General features: G+C 37.9%; 1 protein-coding gene across 1 annotated transcript; it reads right to left on the reverse strand.

Annotated features, from left to right (window-relative positions):
* Positions 1-847: 847 nt before the first annotated feature.
* PAN2 (poly(A) specific ribonuclease subunit PAN2) lies at positions 848-24,717 on the reverse strand. Its single transcript, XM_072398853.1, has 24 exons — positions 24,453-24,717; positions 23,897-24,204; positions 22,818-22,984; positions 22,583-22,703; positions 21,535-21,612; positions 21,111-21,378; positions 18,935-19,277; positions 18,137-18,233; positions 16,206-16,316; positions 15,258-15,377; positions 13,789-13,917; positions 12,859-13,061; positions 11,968-12,200; positions 10,673-10,703; positions 9,581-9,731; positions 8,903-9,046; positions 7,016-7,075; positions 6,821-6,911; positions 6,102-6,259; positions 5,116-5,259; positions 4,841-5,020; positions 3,883-3,976; positions 3,049-3,246; positions 848-1,098 (listed from the first exon to the last, which is right to left on the reverse strand). Exons 1-24 carry the CDS (start codon positions 24,640-24,642, stop codon positions 1,064-1,066), a joined length of 3,654 nt encoding a protein of 1,217 aa, XP_072254954.1. The 5' UTR covers positions 24,643-24,717; the 3' UTR covers positions 848-1,063.
* Between the last annotated feature and the right edge of the window lie 385 nt (positions 24,718-25,102).

Here is a 25,102-nt window from a genome sequence, read left to right on the forward strand (position 1 = left end):
GTATTGCTCAGTGAGTGTGCCTTTTGCTTAACACTATAGCTTTATTTGATTTTCCTGTATAAGATTGCAATAAATAAATACCTGGGCAAGGCTGAGTAATTAGGTATTCTATATTTAGGGTAGTTACTGCCAGCAGGTATTCTATATTTAGGGTAGTTACTGCCAGCATGGAAAAACCTAGACATAGCTGGGACCCAATGAGCCCGATTTATCAAAATCTTTCCAAGGCTGGGGAAGATACATTTTAATTGGTGAAGTTAGGTGACCCAGCAAACCTGGAATGGATTTCTTAAAATTTGCCATTTGTTAGCAAATGTTTTCAATGGACCAGATCCATTTCAGGTTTGCTGGATCACAGATGAAAGTTCTTCTCTAGCCTTAAAGAAAAAAAAATTAGGCCCACTGAAACAAACAGGAAAAAATGAAGTAGAAGAGACCATACTTGTACCTTTTAAATATCAAACTGCCTTGATCAGCCATGTATACATCTGTGGAAGTCTCAGACTGAAACTGGGCAGCATAATACCAAGGATATTATATTTTCTGGATCAAGGTCCTGTATATAGGTCTTTAAACAGGTAAATAAAAAATGATAATAAATTGCATACAATGTATGAAGTGAAGGCATAAAGAAATGTAGGCATAGCAGGTGAGTTGGGGAAACAACTAAAATAAAGGCCATGCATTTTGCGAGTGCAAAATGGTGTCTGATTAAGAAATCCTGTCTTATGAACTCCTGTTTAATGGGCTCCTAATGCAGCACTAAACATACACCACATTTATTCATTTTTGATGGACACCACAGACTACAGTATACCATTCCTTTGAATTAACACATGAGACAATATTTTCAGAATGTCTTTTAATAAAAGATCATGTGTTTGCATTCATTGCATTACCACATAAGGTGTAATATCTTCAGAGTCTTTTTTATTAAAACATGATGTGTTTGCGTTCACAGAACGGCTTCACAATTCATTGCAAATAAAAACGATAAAAAAATAGTACATGGAATGTCATTTCCACATTACCAACTTCATAAAAGAAAATTAAAAAAAGGACACTAAAGTCCCACCATAGCAGAATACACTGGTGCATCTGTGGATAAAACAGAATTGAAGATGAGTTAGGTACAAATCACACATGACTGGTATCTAGTGGCAAAATTAAATTATAGAAAATATGTAAATCAAAATTACAACTATCAGCCAATTACCACTAGTTCTAGAATAGTATCAAGCTTGTGACAATAAAAGTTAGTCAGGAACATGCAGGGGTGTAGACTTTGTTAATGAGATGTCTCCCATGGACAAAACCGCCTTTAAACTACTCAATTGTTTTTCATAGTTAATTCATCCAGTGTCCACATGAAGGACAGAACTGAGATTAGGAAAGGTAAAGCTTCTGTCCTCAATGCTGAAGCCTTCACACCACCTATAAACAGGTTTTACAGAGTGTATGTGGCTGGAGCCATCTCTGCTGAAAAGCCCAGCTCATCATTTTTGCACCTCCTAGCAGTGCAGCCCAATGAAAGAACTGTGGTAAATTCCCAAAGTGATACTCCAGGTTGTAGTGAAAAGATGCGGCTTTCCCCAAAGTATAAGTCAGTCAGCAAACAGATTTAAAAACTATCACACAACAAAGGTCCACATGTCTGCGATGGCACCTTGCAAACATCCCAAATTGGCTGAAGCCTGAAATTAATGAATAATGTAAAGCAGAACTTATCTGTGTTGCAATGCACAGCTTTGCAGGTTTACTGGGCAGTTGAAAACCATGCAGTTAGATCAGCAGTCACATTACTACACCTGGATCCAAACCTGTTCTATTCAACAGATTATGTAACCTAACAAAAAATATAGTTTGGAAGGGACTCACAGCAGAGGACCAGACCCCTCAACACTACAACCTAAATGCTGGAAGTTAGTTTGGGAAACTGGGATGACCTCCAATGACCATTAAAGATGAATCTTCCTGTTCATACACTTCATATGTTCATAAAATATAATTAGAATCATGTTTTTACTATGAGATCAATGAACTGTTTAAAGGTGATAATAGACTATTAGACGCAGATGAATAGTGACCTTTAAAGAGGTTTCATGAACAAATAGGGCATAAGGAGATTTATACATATGCAAAAAATGCTGTCAAGATCATGGTGGAATACTCTAGACTGACTAATGCCTAATGTATAGTTACCTAGGCACCATTATTGATTAATAAAAGTAAACCCATTTACCTAGTGCAAGTCCTACATGATCAAGAAAGTATATAGGAGATGAAAATCTGCCTACTGATGCTTTCATATTCCCCCCCCCCCCCCCCCCATCAGCTGGTGAACCAGATGGTTCCTTGAAGCCCTAAAACAATTTATTCTGGGCTATGGTCCTCCTCTTTCAGCTGTGAAGAAATACTTTGGCCTGCTATAGCCAACAGCAAAGTAACCTGGCATGGCCATAAATAAAGCCATTGGCCCACTAAGACATAGTACTCCTGGATTGTAACAGCTGCATATGTATCCACCCACAGCATGTCCATGCACAACCCAAATTATGAACTTTTAAGACTGGAAAAAAAACACTGCACTGACATCATGTAAGCAACTCCATTATTCATAGCATATTCCTACCTATAAATTAGAAACTAATCTTGCAGTTGCTGCATTTTATTATATAGGCAAAATTTTAAAAAGCAAAATATTAAAAGCTGTGCTACACTTTAAAATAAAATTTCTACACAATATTTCTATTACCTCCTAAAGACTGTGCTTTGATTAGGAAGCCTAAAGCTTGGGTTGTAAAACACTAGCTTAAACAATACTGCAGAGGATTAACATAGGATACCTAGAAATCACATCATAAAGGGTATTTTCAGCCAGTCTTTCACAAAGCAGTCAGGAAGAAGTGTGAAAAGATAAAAAGAAGAAGTGTCAGTTAAAGAAAGCAGCAGTAGGTTATCAGTCAAGTGATAAGGACAGGGCAAGTCACTGAAGTGATGCGAGGTCATCACTGGGGTCAGGGTCAAGAAGAATCACGTTGACTTTACTTTTTGGGCTGTTTTGGCTCTCTGGCTCCGGGACCTTCCAGTCCATCTTTCGACCCTTTTCATAAAGAGTCTTTAAGACTTTTCGGAAGTTTTCTGGCTCTGTTCCATTACGACTTAGCTCCAAGTATTTGCGATAGAGCTGCAGAGCTGTTCGTGCATCTTCAATACTGTCATGAGTCTCTCCTTGGATCTTGAGGTCTTAAAAAAATAAATAAATAAAAAAATAAAAAAATTATAGCTTTCTTGCTTTATAAAAAAAACCCTGTAAAGTTTGTAAAAGTATTTAAGTCTTGAATGAAAGTAGAACAGCTAATAGAAGTTCAACATTGTGGAATGGATTTTAAAATATAGTTCTAAAATATTTAATATTGGTACACAGTAGCTTATGTTAAGAAAATCAGAAAAAAACAAAATTTTCCTTAAAGCAAAATTAAAAGTTAGAAAACGTGGACATTACACAGGTAATGTCCCTTCACTAATAAAATAACTTTCCTGCCAATTGCAACCCCCACACAAAAAGGGGTAGAGACCCAAATGCAGCAGCAATTGCTTAAGTAAACACTTCTGAAGGATAAAGTAGGTATGTTTATGTCAACTCCCTGTACAGAAATGCCTAGAATCCAACCAATTGGAAAATGTTAGTTCTGGTTAGATGTCAGCAGGCTGAATCATTACTTTTCGACTAGGAACTTGTTGCTAGATTTTCCCCTACTCACTACAGTATGAGCAGTACTCAATATAATACAAATGAAAATGGCAACATGCAGACTGACACCTCCATAACGATCAATGCAGATCTGTAAATTAAGAGGCAGAAGACAGAATAATTCTTACCAAGGAAATACCATGCCAAGAAACGGAGGGAGATCATCCTTTTGCGTGGTATGTGAAACAAATATACGGTATCAATCACCTGATCTTTTGGCACCTACAGTGAATAAGCAATACATTGAATCATAGTTTTGGAATGTCACAAACATAAATGCATGGTAGTACAAATCTCACTTCAGGTGATTAATAAAAACTATAAATAGTGGTACCATCCCTTTAAAATTCAGTTAATGACAAATCCAGGCAGTGTAAACTGAGTAAATAAATCGTCCCTGAAAATTGAAAAGGTGGATTGCTTTTTGCAATTGTTAGTCTTATATCATTATGCAAACCGGCAAATTCCTGATTTTTTTTATGAGATCACACACTGACATTGTAGCAGTAAAGCGATGCCGACAGGCCAGATGGATGTTTACTCACATTACCACTGTGATGTGCAGACAGCTGCATGAAGTGCACTCCCCTAGAACATTTAGGGTTGACCATAATTTAGGAGACCTGGCATAAAATAGGTCTTCAGATGAGGGTGTAGGATGGCGCTGAAGTGGCGACAATGGTGGGTTGTCTATATACAACATTTGATGCCGAATTATCAGCTTGGAAATGGAACCTAGCGGCTAGCTTGAGATTGGTCCCCAGTAAGGCACAGCTGAGTGGCAGATTCACAAAGCTTTTGTGATGGGGTAACTGCAGTATGACTGGGCAATTTGAATCTGGTTAGAGGACAAAATATACTACATACATTCCCTCAGGTTAAACTTCATCCTTGCCCTGTAAAAAGACAAATCCAAATACCAGGAACAGATGTTTGGGATGCATGGCCTAGTTTGACATTTACAGTTATATTCATGTGCAACTGCACATCTCTCATATGATTACTTAACATGTGATCCGTCATATGCTTACTATTTGCCATCAATGTTAAGTTAAAGCTAATCATTAAAGTAAGCAAAAGCTTTACCATCAGATTTATCACGCGAAAATCTTTCTGAAGACCATGACCCACAAACTTGACTCCTACATCAATGAGGAACCTTAACTTGAGATATGTAGATTTAAGTGTTGTTAGATGCTTTGAAGAAATCTTGGCATCCAAGTCACCAGGCTTTATTCCAGAGTATTGGGTGAGATAATCAACCACCTACAAGAGAATAGATCTTTTAAAATATTGCACTTTTTGATATTATAATACAACGATAACAAAATTCATTTTTAGAAAGAATGCATCACACTTGCCTGTTCCTGGGTGGAAATGTAGTCATCTATGAAAGGAACACCTTCATTAGGTCCCTGTCCCCTTACACAGGTGATACGAGCCACAGACATCTGACTGGGTTTTATAGTTGACTTGGTCCCATCACTACGAAGCTCTGCCTCTTCCTAAAAAGGTAAAAAAAACAAATAAAATTCCACACACGGAATGCGATTTTAGCATTGACTAGACATCTAGTAAGCATAAAAATAGGTTTATGCACCCCTTAATAATGGTGGTCATAAAGCAAACAAACCGCAATTTAAAAGCCTTTTTGTGTGGCAAACAAAAAGTTGAAGTAAAAACATGGTTCAATTGCAAGCACCATAAAGCAATAGAATGTTTGATTCTTCTCAGTTGCCCTCAACAATGCCTTTATGAATGTAACCATTTTCTGACAGTTAAATTTAGTGGGCTACTGGGACATTGTTCTGCTCTACATCCTCACTGTTTTATTTCTTCCCACTGCAAGTTTGTTTTATAGAATCTCCAATCAACAAATTAAAGCAGTCAGTGAGCTAAATACTGCCATCAGTCAGTTGGTTCAGTTCCAGAGTGCTCATGGTCACAAATCGACTACAAAACTCTGTCTGATCGTACAGAACTAACAGGACTAAAGAAGCATTCTACTTAATCACCATTGTCAGTAGGGTATGGTATTGGCAGAACCATTATGTCAAAGCTAGGAACATACAAAATTTGCACCACCTCTTGGGACTTGTGTACGTATGTTTGAAAACAATCAATTTTTATTTTTAGGTTTAGATAAAACTAAACCCTTTGTAGCTACTCCCAGTAGTGTATTTCTGTATCTTGTGCTGTGATACTTTCACTACATCAGAGATCAGATTTAAATTAGATTGGAGGCTGTTTGGGAATAGGCTTCCTGCACATCAGTGCAAATGCAAAGCTACTTATGGTCTATAACCCTTGCAACCATTTAAATGTAAGGAAGTGCAAGTCAAAATACCTGATTAAGTGTAACAAACTCTGCATCCAGCCCAACTAGCTCTCCTGCTTGTGGCATCTCATTCAGCAGCAATGGAATAAATGTGGCATGACACTTCCGTTGTTTGCGAGCAAGTGAAGCTTCTGCTAGTAATACACTGGCTTCAATTGGGTTCTTAACTGCAGAAAAGCATAAATGGCACCATCATAAGAGTGACTGGGATACAAATAGTTAGTTAAATTTCCAATTTTACAGGGGAATAGGTATTGTCCTGTATGTCTTGAATATAAATCCATACCATTTTCTAATAGACCATTGTAAAAGTGGGTACATTTTTGTGATCAAAAGCCTTTTATCATAGCAGTATACACTTTGCAATAATAAATCAATTTCCAAAGGGCATTTGAATATTTGTGGAAAATGTATTAAAAAAAATCAAAATTATTGATCGAACAAATTGTCTTGAAAAATATTTGTGCAATCAATGGAATATACCACTGAAACATTGCATAGTGTATGGGTAGCTCATTTTAAACCAAACTTTTTTTTTTTTTTTTTACTATTGGAAGTTTGACTGAACACAATATATGTATGCTAAAACCTCCTGTTTTGTCAAAGGGGGATTCTGTTGCTCCATGTATCAAGTACGGAAGGTTTTATTACTTTTGTATGTACAAAAATGTACAAATATAAGAAGGCCTAAATATTTCAAATACAATAAAAGTAAATAGACTCCTTACTTGTCAAGTTGTATTTAGAATTAATGCTCCTTTTGGAATAAAATAAAATGGCTGGAACTTTCCAATTCATATCAAACTGGACCGCCTCACACTGAGATGAGTAAAAGAAACCCACAAAATAAAGTTAATAAAGCCATTTTTAGACAAATTCAAAAGCACATCAACTCATTAGACAAATGCTGGTATAGCACTTACCTTATCAACAGGTTCAATAAGGAAGTCATTTAACAAATACCACTGCTGGTGAGTCACTCCCTAAAAAAAAAAAAAAAAAAAATTTTTTACATGTTGTCAGTTTATAATCAAATATGAATTTTTTCCTCTCTACTGCCGTTTATTTACATTTACCATGGTGATGGCTTGGGCAGCATTTAAATGGTTTAGGTGTATAAAGGAGTTCTTCCCAATGATTATCAGCATTCACATAAAAGATTCACTGCTGTATATCACACTGCTGTATATCACTCACTGTCAAGTGGTAACTATCTACAGCTCACAGTATATTAGTGTGGTGGTCAGGAGGAAAAAGTCAGATTGACACTAATGATCTTTTTGTTTATTATATTGACATGAGAAATTTGCTCAAGGAACCCCTATCAACCCTAATGTTTTTACAGAACCCTGGTTGAGACACACTGGTCTAGTGGATACTACAGATGTAAACCATTCAATGTTCCCTAGTGGAACAATCTCTGCACTTCTGTCAGAATTAACTCCAACTTTTAGGATCTTAAGCTGCGTACACACGGCAAATTTTTCTCGCCCGATAATCGGTATCGGCCAATTATCGGGCGAAAATCTGCTGTGTAGTCGGTCGTCGTCCATCGACCTTCCTGGCGGATCCATGGACGACAGCCGATCGTAATGAAAGGGAAGGGGAGAGTGTGCAGCAGGGTGCCGCTCCGTCGCACTCCCCCTCCCCTCTCCATAGAGCATGAACGGTGCTGTATGTACAGCATCGTTCATGCATCGTGCAGTCTTTTCTCTTTGGAAAGGATCGTGAAAGATCCTTTCCAACGAGAAAAATTGCAGGTGTGTATGCAGCTTAAGTCTGACAGATTAGACACATTCAATCAAGTGAAATGTAAAATACAATTAACAAATCTAAGGTTTTATGTATCAGTACACAAAACTCAGCTCACCTTTGGTGTAAAAAAAACAAAATTAAAGCCAAAATCTAACATTTGGGAAAAGGTAAATCCCTGTAATCGGATAAACTTTTAGATCCATTTTTTTGCAGTAATACCCTGAAGTATTTGTTTTCTTAGTGTGACAATATTAGCCTCTCAATGTGAAAGAATTTTTACCCACTGTTCCTTTACAACATTGCTCCAGTTTTTTGAAGTCTTTGGGTATTTATGCATAGCTTTTAGGGTCTCACCACAGCATTTCAAACCAATTTAAAGTCTGGGCTCAAGTTTGGGATAATTGTCTTGTTGCATGACTCATCCAGGTTTTAGATGTCATACCAATGACCCCACATTTGACTCGGAGTTATGATTTCTGTATAAAAATCACTGCAAGGTGCCAAAGTCCTGCGGCTGCCAAACAAGCCAAAATTGTGACCACTGCTTGACAGTTTGTAGGAGGCATTTTGTAGCTCTGTCAAATTTGGCACCATGCAATATGGACACACACACACACACACACACACACACACATCTCCACGTTGGTCTAATCTGTTCAAAGGACATTGGTCCAGAATCAATAAATCAAGTACATTAGATTAAAACCATGTGACTGCTATGTGCACTCCTAATTTCAACAAGAGAAAGGTTATAGTTAGTTTTTCCATACAGTGCTTCTGCATGCTGGCTTAGTCTTTGGTAAATAGGATGAAAATATATTAGATAAAAACAAATAACAATTTTAATACAAGATTTTACAATGTTTCAATATGCAAAATTTTAGAAACTGAAAAATGTATCTGGTATGTATGCCTCTTATAGAACATGTGTATATTGGTCAGAAGTTTATTCCACCATGCCCAATCATAATATGTAGGAAATATTTTTATTTTGTGCATTGTGGGCCAAACATTACAGAATATCAAACTCAAAAGATACCTTTCTGAATACTCACTTCTTTTCTTTGGTGATAGGTCTCTCCTACTTTAATATGAGCTATCAAACTGCCGCCTGTACGAGAATCCAGAACATGGGCAACACTTGCAGTAAGGTCATATATGTTTGTTGCTTCATCTTTATCATCATCTGGTTGATTTAGCTGTAATACACATATACAGATGTTTGTTCTCAATCAATTAATCTTAGAGGAAAAACCCTACCAAGACCGTTACCTCTCTATACAGTTGGTACAGAGACCACATACATTAACGTGATTGGTTCTGTGCTCTCTACCTTCACTCTTGATACACCTTTTAGGTCCAGTTCTTTAATGACTTCAGATTTAGTGTGTGTGGCAAAATTTATTAGCTCCACAGTAGCATGTACATTCTATTTGAACCAAGATACTGCAACACATGGATGATCCCATTGCTTTTTAGCAATGATCTGGTGTCCAAAGCTTTTGTTTTGACCTTATGTAAATAGGCTGTGCAATACAACTCTCAAGGGTACCTTGTTGTAGTGGTAGAGACAACATGCTTTTAGCATCTTTGATGGTAAATGTTTTTAAAATGAAAAAAATAAGGAAGTTATTTTCAGCAGGGTTACAAGATTTTTTACCAGCAAGGTTGGGTAAGTTGTTGAGTTCTGGGGAAAGAGGGGAAGACATGACAATGTCAGATAAAGCTCTCACCTCTTCATTTTCATCACAGTTCACAACCTCAAGTTCCTTGTTTTTAGATAACTTCATCTTTAGAGAATATGGCACCCATACATTGCGGATCTCCTCCACTGAAGGTACCAGCGGTGGGGGTGGCCCAGTTTCAGGAAAGTTGATGTCATTCCTAACATAACAAATTAGGGAATATAAGCTTGATAAAAAGCACATATGCATCATACAGGGTAACTATGTTAAAAAAAACAAAAAACAAATTGCGAAGTAAGATAACAGTCAATGTTAGTAAGATTTTCATATTATACAAAGATCTGCATTTTTGCCATGCATAATAAAAAAACAAAAAAAACAAAAAAAAACAAAAAGAAAAAAAAAAAAAACACACACACAGGTTTATAATGTGCAGGAAAATGCTGCCCCCCAAGTACCTTTATTTGAAACAAGTTCTCTGCTGATGTTATATACATGTTGGATGTGGATGAACATTGTGAGGCTGCATTTGACATGCATGGCCACAGATGTCATACCGAAACCCATTTGTTTTACAGGCAAAGGTAAGACACTACTAAAATCATGAACTTGAAAGCAGGTACTGCTACACTCACTCATACAGAAATAGGCTTTATGTGGTCCCCTTACATGGCAACTGAATAACTTGAAACATCCATACACTGTTGCCAACCAATGAAGCCAGATAGCCACCCTTCTATAATGAAGATACTTTTTTGGAGATGATCCCCAGCCACTTGGGATTCTTGTGTCACATCTCAAGAATGGGCTGCTCCTTCAGGGGATGCCCATTGAGGGACCTAACTAAAATAAAAACAAGTGCTCTCAATCTCATCTCTGCACAATAAGAATTCGGGTGACATGAAGGTAAACTGTGTAAGCATTTGGGATACTTTATTTCCCCAAATGTTTCTTTTCCATAATTTCCCCAAATGTTTCCTTTCCATAGAGTTTTTTCTTGCAATAAAAAAAATAAAATAAAAAAGTTATATAACTATTTAGGAAAAAGGACAGTTTACTACCATAACCACCTCCTCTTTGCATTTCCAAGCCACCCCCCTTTACACATTTTAACCATCTTTGTGAAAAGTGAATTACTACCTGTAGTAGCCCAGATACTCCCTACCTTTATCTGCCAGGAAGGAGAAAAGGGAATATTAAGAGTGTCATCTGAATGACAGCTCAGTCTGCTGACATCGCATACATAGAAGGGGGCTGTCAGGTGCAATCTTGGGGCTTTTGGAGGTCGATAAAATAGAAGCTGTCACAGGAGAACATGCATAAAAATCTTAAGGGCACATAAAAACCTACGGAAGATTTTTTGTAAATATATTATCTGCAGCAGACTCTACAAGATACTTTACAGCAGCTACAATAACCCCCCTAGCAGTATTCCCAAGTGTGGCTCGGGGTAAAACATACATGCAAAAGTTGGTAATCCAGAGCCACGCAGTCTCTAAAAACCATAAAAATATTGAGCTCTTTCGACATGGTTTGTTACAACACCAGGAACCTCCACCCATCTGACTATGTAGTTATTTAGGTGTTGGGGTTTTAAGGCTGGATGATTTCTTTATAGATACTGTATCTATATCCAATCTTTGAAATCTGTAGGTATTTTGAAAAACGTATTGGAATGAGGCGTTCGAATATTCCTGAAGTAACCAATTCATGTGCATTACCCATTTGTTATTGGTTATAATTTTGTTGATCTGACTTCTGTTAGAAAAATGGTGAAAGAGCAGAAGTATATATTTGATACAATGCTGCATACTGTATATGTTTTATTTGTATTTTTCTTAGTGCCAATAAAGATAATACAAATATATGAAAATATATGAAAACCCTTGTTTCTTTGGCATCCTCCTAATTTGTGCAGGTCCCCGGGCAGCGTCCTCTTCTTTCCTACCAGCAAATGCAGTGACGTTCCCAGAGGTTTCCTGGTGACGTCGGTGCAAGAGGCGCAGCGGGAGATTCAAATACATGCTACTGTACTGGTATATTACAGGTTTCACTATTTAAATGCACCCTTTTTAACCAATTTTTGTGTTTTTTTATTTAAAGTTTATTTTTACATAATGGACATATTTCATATGCCTAATTATAAGCCTACAATGTAAAATACATTTCCATGCAAAACAAGGTAACGCTTTTTGCATGAGTATGGACAGAATTAGAACCTGGTTTTTTTTTTTTTTTTTTTTTTATAAACCATGTAACTTTAAAAAATGCATTAAAATATTTTGTAGTGTCATGTGTCTCATTTCATTCCTCTCACTAAAGGAGGAAAGACTGGTAGACATCAAGCATTTCCTGTACTAAAAAAGAGCAGCTTGGTAAAGACAATCAGCCAGAGCTTCCAGTTGTAGTTACTTTGCCAAGGTTGTATTCTTAACATTGGACATAAGCACTTTGTATTTTTCCTAAGCAGGTGAATAATAAGACAGAGCTTCTGATATCCAAATTGAGGTAGTACTCACGATTACTGTTGGCTTCTGGGTATGACAAAGTAAAAAGGAGCGTTGTTGAAACACGAACTGTTTCCTTGCCACATCTGCACATACTGCAGTTTTCCACTTCACATCCAAACAGCTGTCCAATCACAGAGTCCCCTGCAGATGCAAAATTGCTGGAAAAAAAAACCTATACATAGATTTTCGAAAAGGCGTAAAAGCCTAAAAAAAACTGTAAAACATACAATCCTGTCAGAGCAACTACATTTTGCCAACCTAATATTTATCCACCATTAAGTTTCTCTAGCTATCTGAATAATCATAATGCTGTATTATTTAAGTCAATTAAAATGGACTCCAGGCTGTCCTGGATTAACCCTGAACTTGTCTATACAGCTAAGGAGAAACTGCACAGATTAGCTCATCACTTACTCCCCCCTCTATTTCTTAGCTTGTTGCTTGCCAGGACACCTATTGGATTCTTCTTCTGCATTTGCTTACCCCTATTTGAACTCTGCTGTACAGATTGAAAACGGATGATACCAGGTCAAATTTAAGTGCTTACACTGCTTGCCAAGAGTTCAACTTTAAAATGTTAAACAGTCCTTAGAGATGAAAAGATATTTTTAAACCTAAAAATAAAACCTTAAACACTTTTTATGGCAGAGCTCAGATATTACTATCTGGCTTTGAAACTAGGAGATGAGAATATACCAATAGAGCTCACCAATAAACCAAATGATATTAGTTAAATCAAAATGCATCAGATAACAAATCATAACCAAATTCTAGACTGCTAAGCAATCTACACACTTGAAAAATATCGTGTTATACCTGGCACTTCCAATACTACGATAAGCTTGTGGGCCTTCTAGCTCCTGTGTCTCTTGGTGAAGTTGCGTCAGAAGGAAGCGGCACCAGCTTTGAATCAGACGTCCAAGATTAACCTTTCCTGTTGCCTCATCTGAATCAGCCAAAATAAGCCCCAGTGCCGCTGCTTCAGGGATGGTTCGGAAAGCTCTCAAGAAATTGCTGGCCTTAAATAAATACCAGAATTATGTGATGCCGTTGTTGTGTACACTTTTAATGTTTTTAGATGAAACATTTATTTTACCATGTTATTCCTAATAAAGAATTATTCAGATTCTTTTTTATCCTGCCGATTATGGCAAAAACAGTAAGACAGCCGAGACCACCTCTGCACATGCATGTGAGCTGCTAAACAGCTTTTTTCAATACATTACACTGATCAGCTATAGAAACAAAGCAATCAATGAGCCAGCTAGTGATGAAGAGCATTGCATTTAAGTCTTTAACCTCCCCAGCAGGCTAGTTCTGTGCAAATTTCCATGCAAAAAGCAGTACAATTTTTTGCAAGGAAATGTATTTTTCATTGTAGGCTATAATTCACCGATATTTAATAAACTTTAAATAACAAAACACAAAAATCTGTTAAAAAAAAAAAAACACAGTAGCATGTATAAATGTATATGAATATTTGTATTGGAATCAATACAGCTATTTTGTATTGAATCCAATACAAAATTATTTCCCAACGATCTGCCTCTGAGATTGAGGAGGAAGGACATGTCCCCAGATCTGCAGGCACCAGCAGGAAGACAATGGTGCAAGGTAAACTGTTTGTTTTTTAAGCTACCCCAAGTGTGACTTGGGATTACTGCTATTTGCAGGTAAAATACACCCTGAGTCACACTTGGGAATACCGCTGGGAGGGGTTAAGGAATGTGTGCATAGCCCTCTTACTTGGCAAGGATCTCCACGTGACAAATCCAACATGTGAAACAAGAATCCCAGTTCGCAGCTTAGGCAAAACTCTTTTTGACATAGATGGTTCTGTACCAGACATCGGACTGGCTCCAGCATATACATAACCTGGGAGAAAAGGGGAACAGACATATTCTTTAGACAGACCATGTAACAGTGGGGACTTTCTGTGCATCTCTGCAACAGTATGGAGTTTCTAACACTGGATTACACTGTACGTGGAACAATGACTGCGAAAGCTAAACGACAGGTACTGTTTGCATTCACCTTCATTACACACATAAAGTAATTATTGCAGATCAGTAAGATTTGGTAACTAGTTAAAAACATCAAATCTCCATTGACAGTTAACAAAGACATTACTTACATAAGACTAAATATGGTTTATTGCAAAAAAATTATGAGTATATTTAAAAGTTTTATGATACAGATAGTTTTTATGAACTAAAAAAAAACATGGACATTAGCATATGCTGCTGAAGAGTTACCATATTTTTGATAAACTGGGAGTACTAATGAAATTTGGCACTCAAGATTGCAGCTCCATACAAATCCTGTACATGCCATCTTGAAAATTGGCCCCTTCTAAGTATAGACTGACTACATGAAAGACAAACTAAAGGTATTCAAAAATATCTGCTCCTCATTTTACCGGTTACCATTCAACTCACTCTGAACACACCATGTAGCCCACAGAACCCATTCAACATTGCCAGCACAATTGATTAAGAACCAAGCAGCAACATTTGAAGTGTCCAGGCATACCCTAATGCAGGGCAGGGTTATAATCATAGGCACACACAGAACTAAACCCCAGGTTTTTTTTTTCCTCACTTATCAGGTGGGCAGGTTGTGGAAAGTCAAAGTAGCAACCACCCTTACAGCAAAGAAAGCCAATGCACACATGTGGAGTGTAACAAAGGTGGTCCAGCTTACAAGCACTTTTAGACTGGGTTTTTTGGAATGACAAACTTACAATGGAGCGTTTTTTATTTCTAACAATTGTGTTTAAAGTTATTCACTGCTTTGCAAGAATTCTCAATATTATTTGTTCTAAGGTCTGTAATGACAATGCACCAAGGTTGTCATAACTTGCTTAGGAAAAAAGGTACAATATATGTTGCAATTAAATAATTTGGTTCAGAATGTTTACAATACAAACAAAAACCTTGTGTGCTCCCCATGTTGAACATATTGACATATCTGAGAAGCCAAAAGCAAGGAAATAAGAAGAATAATGTTTGTTAGATTGCCATTTACTCACAGTGTGCTGTTTATTTCAAATCATCACCCACAATTCTCAGCTTATTGTGAGAAACATACAATATATCATTAACTTGTCAGGCACCGATTCCCTGCCGCTAATCAGATTGATTGCACAACAGGCAACACTCATGTGGCCAGTCAGCCAGCACCACCTACACACAGCAAGACAGGCTCCTACTTACCTGAATCATGCAGTTGCAGTAGGCGTTGGGAATATGAGGTTCAAGGCCAGCAAACAAAGTTTTATTGTAGTGCTTAAAATCAAAGTCTTCTAATCCAAGTTTAGAATATTTTATGGTTACCTGTAAAAACACAAACCATAAGTTTTGAGAAAAAAAAAAAACTTTACAGTGGAAAAGAAACTGTTTTCAGTTTCATAAAAAGTACATCAACCAAGTCCCAAATATCAACACCACACAGTGCAAGTTAATGAACACATCTTAAATCAAATGGATTGCTACAGGTAACGCTAACATTTTCCAAGCCTCTTATTTAAAGCAAGACCTGCTCTAGATTTATTACCTTCATGAACTCACAGGGTCAATAAACAGTATGATTGCATGGTACAAGAAGTATGGGCCATATTAAAAGATCCATGACTTGGATCATTAAAGCCCCCTCAACACCAGAATATAGGGATCCCTGACTCAATGACCATCTCAGCAATGGTGGCTCCCATATTCTATCTGGGAAAGTTATCACACCACATTTTTATTTATGTTGTGGGTTTGATAGGTTTCTAGCTGAAGTGTTACCCACCCTCCCTGAGCACATCAACATACCCTGTGGAAAAGCCACAACTGCATTTTTCTTATTTACTTCCTGGAAACACTGCTGGCAAATGTCTTGCATAAAATTTTACCACTCTGCCAATGAAGTAATCATTTTCCGACACATAAGACACCAGGGATATAAACTTGGTCCAACCCAGCATTTATTACTTTCATGGCAAATGCGTCAATGGTTCATTTTCATGATAGTTATATTTCTAAAAACCACATTCAGAGTTAAGCTCCCATCTTGCTATACATGCAGTGAGAAAAGAAATTGCTTTAGTGAATTTTATTGGTCGGTACAACTCATGACTGACAAAAAAAAAAAAAAAAAAGAGTGGAATTTGGCTACTGGACCTTCCGGTATTTTTTGGGCACCATGTAGAGATGAGGCTCTTCTTCACGTCCTATTGGTGATTCAGGGACTTGGCTAAAGTTATCAAAATCATTTTCCAGTTGGTAGGGAACCTAAAAAGTAATGAGAAATAAATAAGTGCGCTTCATCATTAGCACATACCATAAAAAAAAAAAAAAAAAAAAAAAAAAAAAAAAAAAGTTATAAAAAAAAAAAAATTAAGGCAATATAGAATTTTCCATATCTTGACAATGGCATATGTATGAACAAGAACATCCAAGTATTACAAGAATGAAAATCAGTGTATTTCATAAATGGACCCAAGGGCACATCAATAGCCACAACAATCTACACAACTACAAGTCTCAAAAAAAAGTTAGGAGGTAGAAGTACAAACAGGCCGCATAACCATTTATTCATGCAACAATTCCATTAAACCAATAGTGGTCAGTTTACTTGATACAGAAGACCTCTTACATCACTAAAAGGGCCATTCAAAGATTTAGAAACCTCTATTAAAGGGAGGATATCACTTTATGCTTTCTATTGCACTACTTTTTATGCCCCTCATAAAATTCAAAACAATAAGGTCCAGTCACATAAGCACGCTTTCATAACAAAGCATAAAAAGGTCAATGGATAGAGGAGACCACAGCCATATGACTCATGAGGGTTGCAGGTTAGAAGGAGTATGCATATTATCTGCTTATAAGTGATACTGAACTGCTTTTTACTTGCCAAGATCAAGCATAAAGATTAAGAGCAAGGAACTTTCTATAATTTTGCTATAGGGGCTGAATTATATATTTATACCTATGCAACTTATCTAAATAATGTAGATGCACTCTAATTCTGGAGTGCCGATTGAGTAATCACATATGCATTATGAATCCCACCAAGGTCAATCAATTTTTACTTTGATGAAAGTATAAATTTACTGCTACTAGCAATATTTCAGATTTTCAAAATGTGATGTTTAAAATTACTACTCCCCCTATATTCAACCAATAAAAAAAGGTTTATATTTGCAAGCACAAATGTGTCATAGTAAGCACAATATAAAAGCACATATAATATCAAATATATTAAGGTGCTAGATCAGGCATGGGCAAACTACGACCCGTTAGGATTTTCTATCCAGCCCGTTGAACTCTCTCGTTGATAAAACAGGCCACGATCCAAGATCAGATTGTGGCCCCTGACTGAAAAAGTTTGCCTACCCCTGTGCTAGAGGAATGCAGCCATGTTATTGCCCAGGATTCCCAATTTTATGCATGCCATTATATTGCTGAACCATAAATTTATACCATTTTATTAGTATTATAAGGTACTGCACTTTAATAAGCTTGATATAATTACCTTAACACCTTGCATTGAAAAATACCTAGCTTTTATTCATGGTTTGTTATAATTTGGTTTACCAAGTTAGCCAAGTCAATGTAAATTTTGATTTAAGAAACTATTTTTTGTGGCATAGATTCCACAAGGTGCTGGAATAAGTCTTTAGGGATTATCATCCACATGATCCACATGATATGGGGGGGGGGGGAGCTTTTTAGGACTGACCCTTCTACATGTGCAGTTTCCAGCTGCAGCCCATGCATAAACTCTATTCACATAAAAGGGTTTGCCTGAATTTTGCTTTTTTACTACAGGGTGATCTGATGGCTACACCCTAAATTAGGCTGAGCAAACAATACATGACTTTGCATTTTAGACACTCCCACAGGACCTTTAAGACACCTTTTGTGATTATTGCAGTGTCATCGTGAATTGGCCAATGCCAGATTGGCAAATTTGATAACATGCAAAACACTTCCAACTCATTGCTTATGGATACCAATTACATTGGAAATGTAAACCGAATTTTTTTTTATTTAGCAAGAACGTACACTTATTTTATACTGCAACATGAAGAACCAAAAATGCAGACCTGATTCCGTAGCCTTGTTCTAGGATTGGGAGAGTAGCCAATGAACCCAACCTGCTTCATTGTGCGAAGTATCTCTGGATCTACAGGGGGAGCCCGACTGAAAAAGAGACACAGGTCAGCAAATAAAAGACAAACAAATGAAAATGAAAAGTTGGAATATTAATGGATTTGTGCTGGAACATTCCAAACAAAACACAGTTTGTTATCCAAGGAGGGGAAACTAAGTGTCATTTGTGTGTCTTTATAATACCTGGCTGTTGAAATATTTTTCTGGTTGCATATAATTTTGGCAACCTGATCTGAAGGACCAACTCAATAGCTGCTCAAGCAAATTTGTTGTCCAGATTACACACCTTAAACATTTTTACATGAAAGCGCCTGCACAGTCTGGCAGTCTTACACAGAACCTCATTAAAATGTGCAGAAGAATAAAATATACACTAACTAGGTAACTTACCAATACTAAAGTGGGGGACGTGCATATAAAAATATTTAAAGATAAAGGCACAGTACATGAAAGCATTCAGATCTAACCATCCACAGGATAAATGGACAGAAACAATTTGCCTATGAACTGTGAAATGCAGATAAACTTGGTCTAGAGGTTTTACTTTCAATTGACATACACATTTTTTGCTAAGTAGGCATTAGGCAGGAAACTGTGCAAATGTTTACCTATATATTAATTAGTGGGAGGGATGCGTGCAATATTGTGGGATGAACAGTCAAACAGTCTATGTGCTAAAGACAAGTTTAAAAGCTTAGTAGGTTAAATGAAGGACAAATAAACCAATATACCGTGGAGCAGGAGTACAGTTAGCGGCAGGCCAATCAGAAAGCAAGGCTTCATTAGCCAGTGGAACAGGAATTAGGGAAAGAGGTAGAAGGTCTTGATTCCAGTCCAGGTGTGGCAAGTTGTTCACCATACATGGCAATGCAAACTCTGTCTCACGTGGGTAAGTGTTAAATGTTGCTTCTGGGGAATCTGCCCATAAGTGGATGCAGCCATCAGAGTCTCCAAACACCAGAACTTGCTTGGTAGCAGACACATCGAAAGACATTATAACCTGGCCTACTGTCCCAACATGGAAGATGTCTGCAGGGCTGGCCAAACCAGTTGGTTCACAAAACTGACACTGACCTAAAAAAAAAATAAAAAAAACCCAAAAACAAAAAAACAGTTGTATGAAATAAGCACTATATTGGTCAGTTTGCAACCAATACAAGACACGCAAAGGGATTGCACTTCAGACTGAATACAGGCATGTCCCTCACTACTATTTAGTGAGAAGTATCATACCAGTTTAACTATTGTACTTATTTAAAATTGCAGTGCTCAACCCAGAAATTTTTTTTAACCGGGTGGGAAGAAATTGTAGGTGGGTGGCAGCCCCTGTATTGTGCCCAAACTCTTTAGTAACCAACCAAAAACAGCCGGGTGGGTGCTAAAAAGTGTCGGGTGGTGCACCCAGTTAAAAGGGCCTGGGGAGAACCCCTGAAATGTATTTTGCTTGGCTGAACTCACAACAGAACAGCAAGATAGACATGAAGTCAAAGCCAGAACCATCCCAACCACACCCACTAGCAGCCTAAATTTTTCTTCAGTAAGGAATTAAGTACAAACCAGCCCAACCTGTCACAATAGGGATTAACAGGTCCCTTAATCTTATTACAATCAAGTAGGTTTAATGGACAAATGCTCCCCAGCCACTTTAAGTAAACCGTGCTACTATTGGGTTGGGCCCCTTTTGATTTAAGAAACTATTTTTTGTGGCATAGATTCCACAAGGTGCTGGAATAATTCTTTAGGGATTATTATCCACATGATCGCTTCACTCCAGTTTTTACCACAGTTCCCATTCCACCATATCCCAAAGGTGCTCTAAGGGACAGAGAACTCATTCATGTTTAAGAAGCCAGTTTGCGACTGTCTAAACTTTTAACATTGTGCATTATACTGCAGTTATATGGAGGTAGGTTGTGGCATTTTAACAATGCAGTTCCTACTAAGGGAACAATATCCACAACATGACAACCACCAGCTCGAACCAAAGACACAAGGCAAGTTGGATTGATGTTTACACCAAATTATAATCATACCATCCGAAAGTCACAACAGAAGATAGAGACGTATCAGACCAAGTAATGTTCTAGTCTTCTGCTGTACAATTTTGGCCTGTGTCAATTGTAGCCTTAGGTGCCTGCTCTCTTTGTTAACAGGAGTGGCACCTGGAGTAGTCTACTGCTGCTTCAAGGAGCAACATGTGGTGCATTCAGAGTTCTTCCGCATACCTCACTTGTAACAAAGTTTTTTTTTTTTTTTTTTTTAATCAGCTTAAACCAGTCTCACCTTAAAGCAAACCCAATGAACTGCTGCTCACTGGATTTGGGCTTTTTCGGACCAGTCTCTAGATGCTAGAGGTGGTTCTTGATGCCTTAATGTACGGAGTTTATTAGATATTTTCATAACAAGAAATTAAACTGGTGATTAAAAAAAAAAAAAAAAAAAAAAAAGTGTACTTAGGTCTTACCTTGACACTGCACAAATCGCACTATTTTCTACATTTGCCTTAAAACCCCATACAAAAACAGTGTGAGCCCAGAGATATAAAAAAATTACAGAACCAGGAAAAGCATAGGGCAACTGTAAGTTATCACTTCTAATCTGAATACTTGTTTCAGTGTGCAATTTAATGTAAATGAAGCCATCAGATGACAAATAGCATTTTCAGAAGGACACCATAATAGTTTACCAATACCCTGTCCAGAAGCATTCTCTGTGTGAGAACACAGATAAGGTCATCTACTGTGAATTGTAACAACCAATTATCTGCTTTGTTTACAGATAAATATGAATCTTTTAATATTCAAAGCACAAAGTAAAATTGCACAGAACTCTGAACCACACACACACACACAAAGATTGAGTATACTCAAAGCAGTATATGACAGTAACAAACCTTCTTTATCTTACCCCTTTCAGAAAGAATTGCTAATCGTGATGTATAAGTAGGAATAAATCGCAGAAAAAGAGGGTCAATGTGGACCTGCAGAGGTGTGATGGCCCGCATCATACGTAAATCAAACACTTTTAGGAAGCGGTCACAAGCCATAACATTCATGCGACTGCTGAAACCACAAGTCACTACCAGGTTTCCATGGACATCAAAGTCAGACAAGCTGCCAGAGTAGGCTTCAAAGTCATGTTCCACATTAAAAGTGCGCAGATCTCTAAGGGACACCTAAGTTCCAAAAAAAAAAAAAAAATTAGATTTATATTTAATATATTAAATATCAAGCCCTTAAAGAGTAGTCTTAAATATCTAATTTATCAAATGTAAAAAAGCTATGTAAAAGGTAAAAAAAAAAAAAAAAAGTGTAACAGCCATAACAAATACCTTTCCTGATGCGTGCCCACAGAGAAAGAATCGATTGGATTGTCGCATAACTGTAATACCTGGAGTTTCAATAGGATACTAGCAAAATATAAAACAAAGTTTAGGTTATTCTTCTAAAAACATACCTATAAGCCTATTCTAATTTTATGTGTAGGGTGTTCAACCCAGAATGTTTTTAAGCTGGGTGGGAAGCAATTGTAGGAGGGTGGCAGGCCCTGTATTGTGGCCAAACTCCTTAGTAACCACCCAAAAACAGCCGGGTGTTTACTGAAAAATGCCTGGGGAGAACACCGTTATGTATATATTGCATTCCCTGCTTCATCTTCCCTTTATCACATTAACATTCCAATTATATTTTTTAAATATTAGTTTTCATTTCATAGCCAGGAACGTCATCACTGGGTTTAACCACCTGGGCGTTACACTGATGTCTAGATGTCTGTACCAAAAGCAGTACACTGTTTTTCATGAATTTTTTTTTTTTTTTTTTTTTTTTTTTTTTCGACGCTGGACAGAACGGATCATTGCAGCGGGGACCAGGTAAGTTATTGGGATTTAGACAGTGAGAAAAGTTCGGGTTTATCGATTTTTGCAAAATCGATCAACCCGAACCAAGGTCAGGTTTATCGGCCAGGTGGTTAAATGTCCATCAGCCAAGAAATCAGGTAGACTGACAAGATTAGGCTTTTAAAGCACAGTGTGAGAGTCCAACAGTATGCTATGAAATCAGACCAAGCATTTTCAGAACAAGACCCGCTACAACTGTGCAAGACACAGTATTAACTAGAGTGAGTTCAATAGTTCTAGATAATTGATTCCTTCACTATACAGAAAATTTCACATAAAATGCTTTCTCTAGTATACAGCAAAATGGGCAGTCGACAGATCTTTTAGCAGAAGCCCAATTTTGCTACACTGCAGTAATTTCAAATACAAGCAAATTATCTTGCTATATTACTGTTGAAACTTTTAGGGCTGCCAATATTGTTTATAAGACTAGTGTGTAACTCTAATTGGGACTATGTGGACAAGAAGCAAAGATAATTACCCTCTGTGTTTCCTGCACTGTATTAAGATCCATCTGGATGACATGATTTTGCATTCCTGCCATGAGCAAGGTGCTGTTGTCTGTGAGTAACAGACTGTGGTTGTCTACGCTTTCATCCATCCTAAAGAAACATGCAAGTTAAAGGATTGTAGATATGGTTACAACAAACAGAGCAGGTCGATTTATGTTACCACAGTGTAGCTTGTTACATACAATCAAAGAGCTGATAACTCACAAGTAATCAAACATGATCAGTCCTCCACGCATCACACATTTTAGGTTATTCTTCGTGAGGAACACAACCCCACTTTCCAGACTCTGAATCTGTCGGATGTCATTGGTGGCATGCACTTGGAAAGATGAATACCTCTCAAGAGCTGGACTGAATGAGGTGGCATGGCCCTGTTAAAAGGAATATATGCATGTTAATACATTTTAGACAAATACAAGAACTGCAGGCCAAGTTTTAAGGTCACTCCCTTCCACTAATAGTGAACTCTTCACAACAGGGGTCTAAAAAGCAGCCTGCCTTGTTGCCACAGAAATTTTCCTCTGGGTCAGCAGGTATTTCACACTTCCAGGTATGTAGCATCCATGTTACCACACTGCACACGGGTTCCTTCCACCAGCTCATTTTGCTACATATTGTCAGAGCTAGAAGAAAACCACAGGGTACTATGGTGCAGGGGTATTTGACCAACACAATGCAACCAACACTATGATGGCTGGAGCATTTTAAAGCACAAGCTACCCAACTCAGGCTATCGCACTGTTGAACCCAGATTTTTTTTTTTTTTTTAAGCTGGCTGGAAAGAAATTGTAGGTAGGTGGGTGGTAGCCACTGTATTGTGACCAAACTTTTCAGTAACCACCTAAAAACAGCTGGTTGGTTACTGAAAAGTGCGGGGTGGTGCACCCAGCAAAAATGGGCCGGGGAGAACACTATCACCAGTTGAATTTGTATTAGTAATGGGATAACTCATAAGGAGTAGGAGTCAAGCCATTGCATGTATGAATAAGTGCAGAGAAGGACAGAGATTCTCATCTGTTGCTGCTGCTTTCACAGGTCTGGATAGGGACAGTGCCCAGATTAAACTTTAAAAATGCAATGCACAGATGTCAGGTGACTAACCAAGGAGTGGATAAACAGAAAAACAATTCATACATTCAATTTGAATAACTTTGAACACAAAATTCACAAAAATATAAGATTACAATTTTATTTTAGTTTACATTGATATCAGCTGCTTGCACCAACTGAGAAAATTAACACCAATGTCCCATCTTGTAAAACAAAGCAAGAAGCATACTCACCCCATGATTGCCAACCCACAGCAACTCCTCATGGACATCAAAGTGCACAGCAGACACAGGAACTCCAACCTCAGACACCGCCGTGTGCAACTCAGAATACATCCCTTCCATAATGCGGACCGGTTCTGGGACCGGCAACACCTCCAGCCCAACACGTTCATGATCAAGCTCAACCGGCTGCAGAAGAGCAGGATTCAAGTGGGGATCAAGGACTGGATCCAAGGGGGCATGCAGGGCAGGGGCATATTCTGCCATACCTGGGTCTAAACCATCAAAATTCATGATGGGCATGTATGGCTGCTGGATCACTGAAAAAAAAAGAAAGCAAGAGACAATTGTAGAAAACAACATTTCACTGATGGTATGTAAACAAAGATTAAAGACTGGGGACAAAGTAATGCTTCATTCACAAAACATAGAGTTCAGATAAGGAAAGGTGTATTTAGGAAATGATTATAGGAGAGCACAGCCAGCCTGTAAACACCACAAACCAGACAATACTACACCATATGTAAGGAAGCACTGCTCCCCGTCTATACACAACATGTAGATATACTTGGAGGCGGGTAATACGGAGGCACGGATATAGGCATAGGAACCGATACAGGCACGGGAACCGACATGGGCACATGGGACATGGCCAAAGTCACTGGCACCGACATCGGACGGGACACTGGCACCGGCATTGGCAACGACACTGGGACCGGCACAGGCATTGGCAACGACAGAGACATTGGCAACGACATAGGCACGGTTACGGGCACAGCAACAGAAAGAGGCGCCCTGGTCACCAAGGCTTCTACAGAAAAGTATATCGGTTCCATCCGCCTTGACAAGAAGCCGGCTCCATGATTACCTGCTAAGGTCCCATCTTTGTATGTTTCCAGTCGCGCCACAACCTATCGCCGCCTTCCATCACCAGGTGATGGACAGCCAAATGCTCCAATCAGAAAAGGAAGCTGAGGGTACGGAAATAATAATAACCAATAAGACGCCTGGTACGGAGTAGGCATAGAACGTCCAATTTGTTGACGGAAGCCCTGTACATCGCCTTGGTTGAGAGTACAGTACGGCAAGCAGTAGTGACCAAACAAAGACACTTTGCCTTCATTGTTGTGGTTTTGCAGGTACGTTGTATGCAGGAAGCTAATTTTTTGGTTATCAAGCTAAGCTTTTTTTTTTCTTTTGTGGTAAATTCAAATATGC

This window comes from Pyxicephalus adspersus, chromosome 1 (assembly GCF_032062135.1).
Source record: "Pyxicephalus adspersus chromosome 1, UCB_Pads_2.0, whole genome shotgun sequence".
NCBI lineage: Eukaryota > Metazoa > Chordata > Amphibia > Anura > Pyxicephalidae > Pyxicephalus > Pyxicephalus adspersus.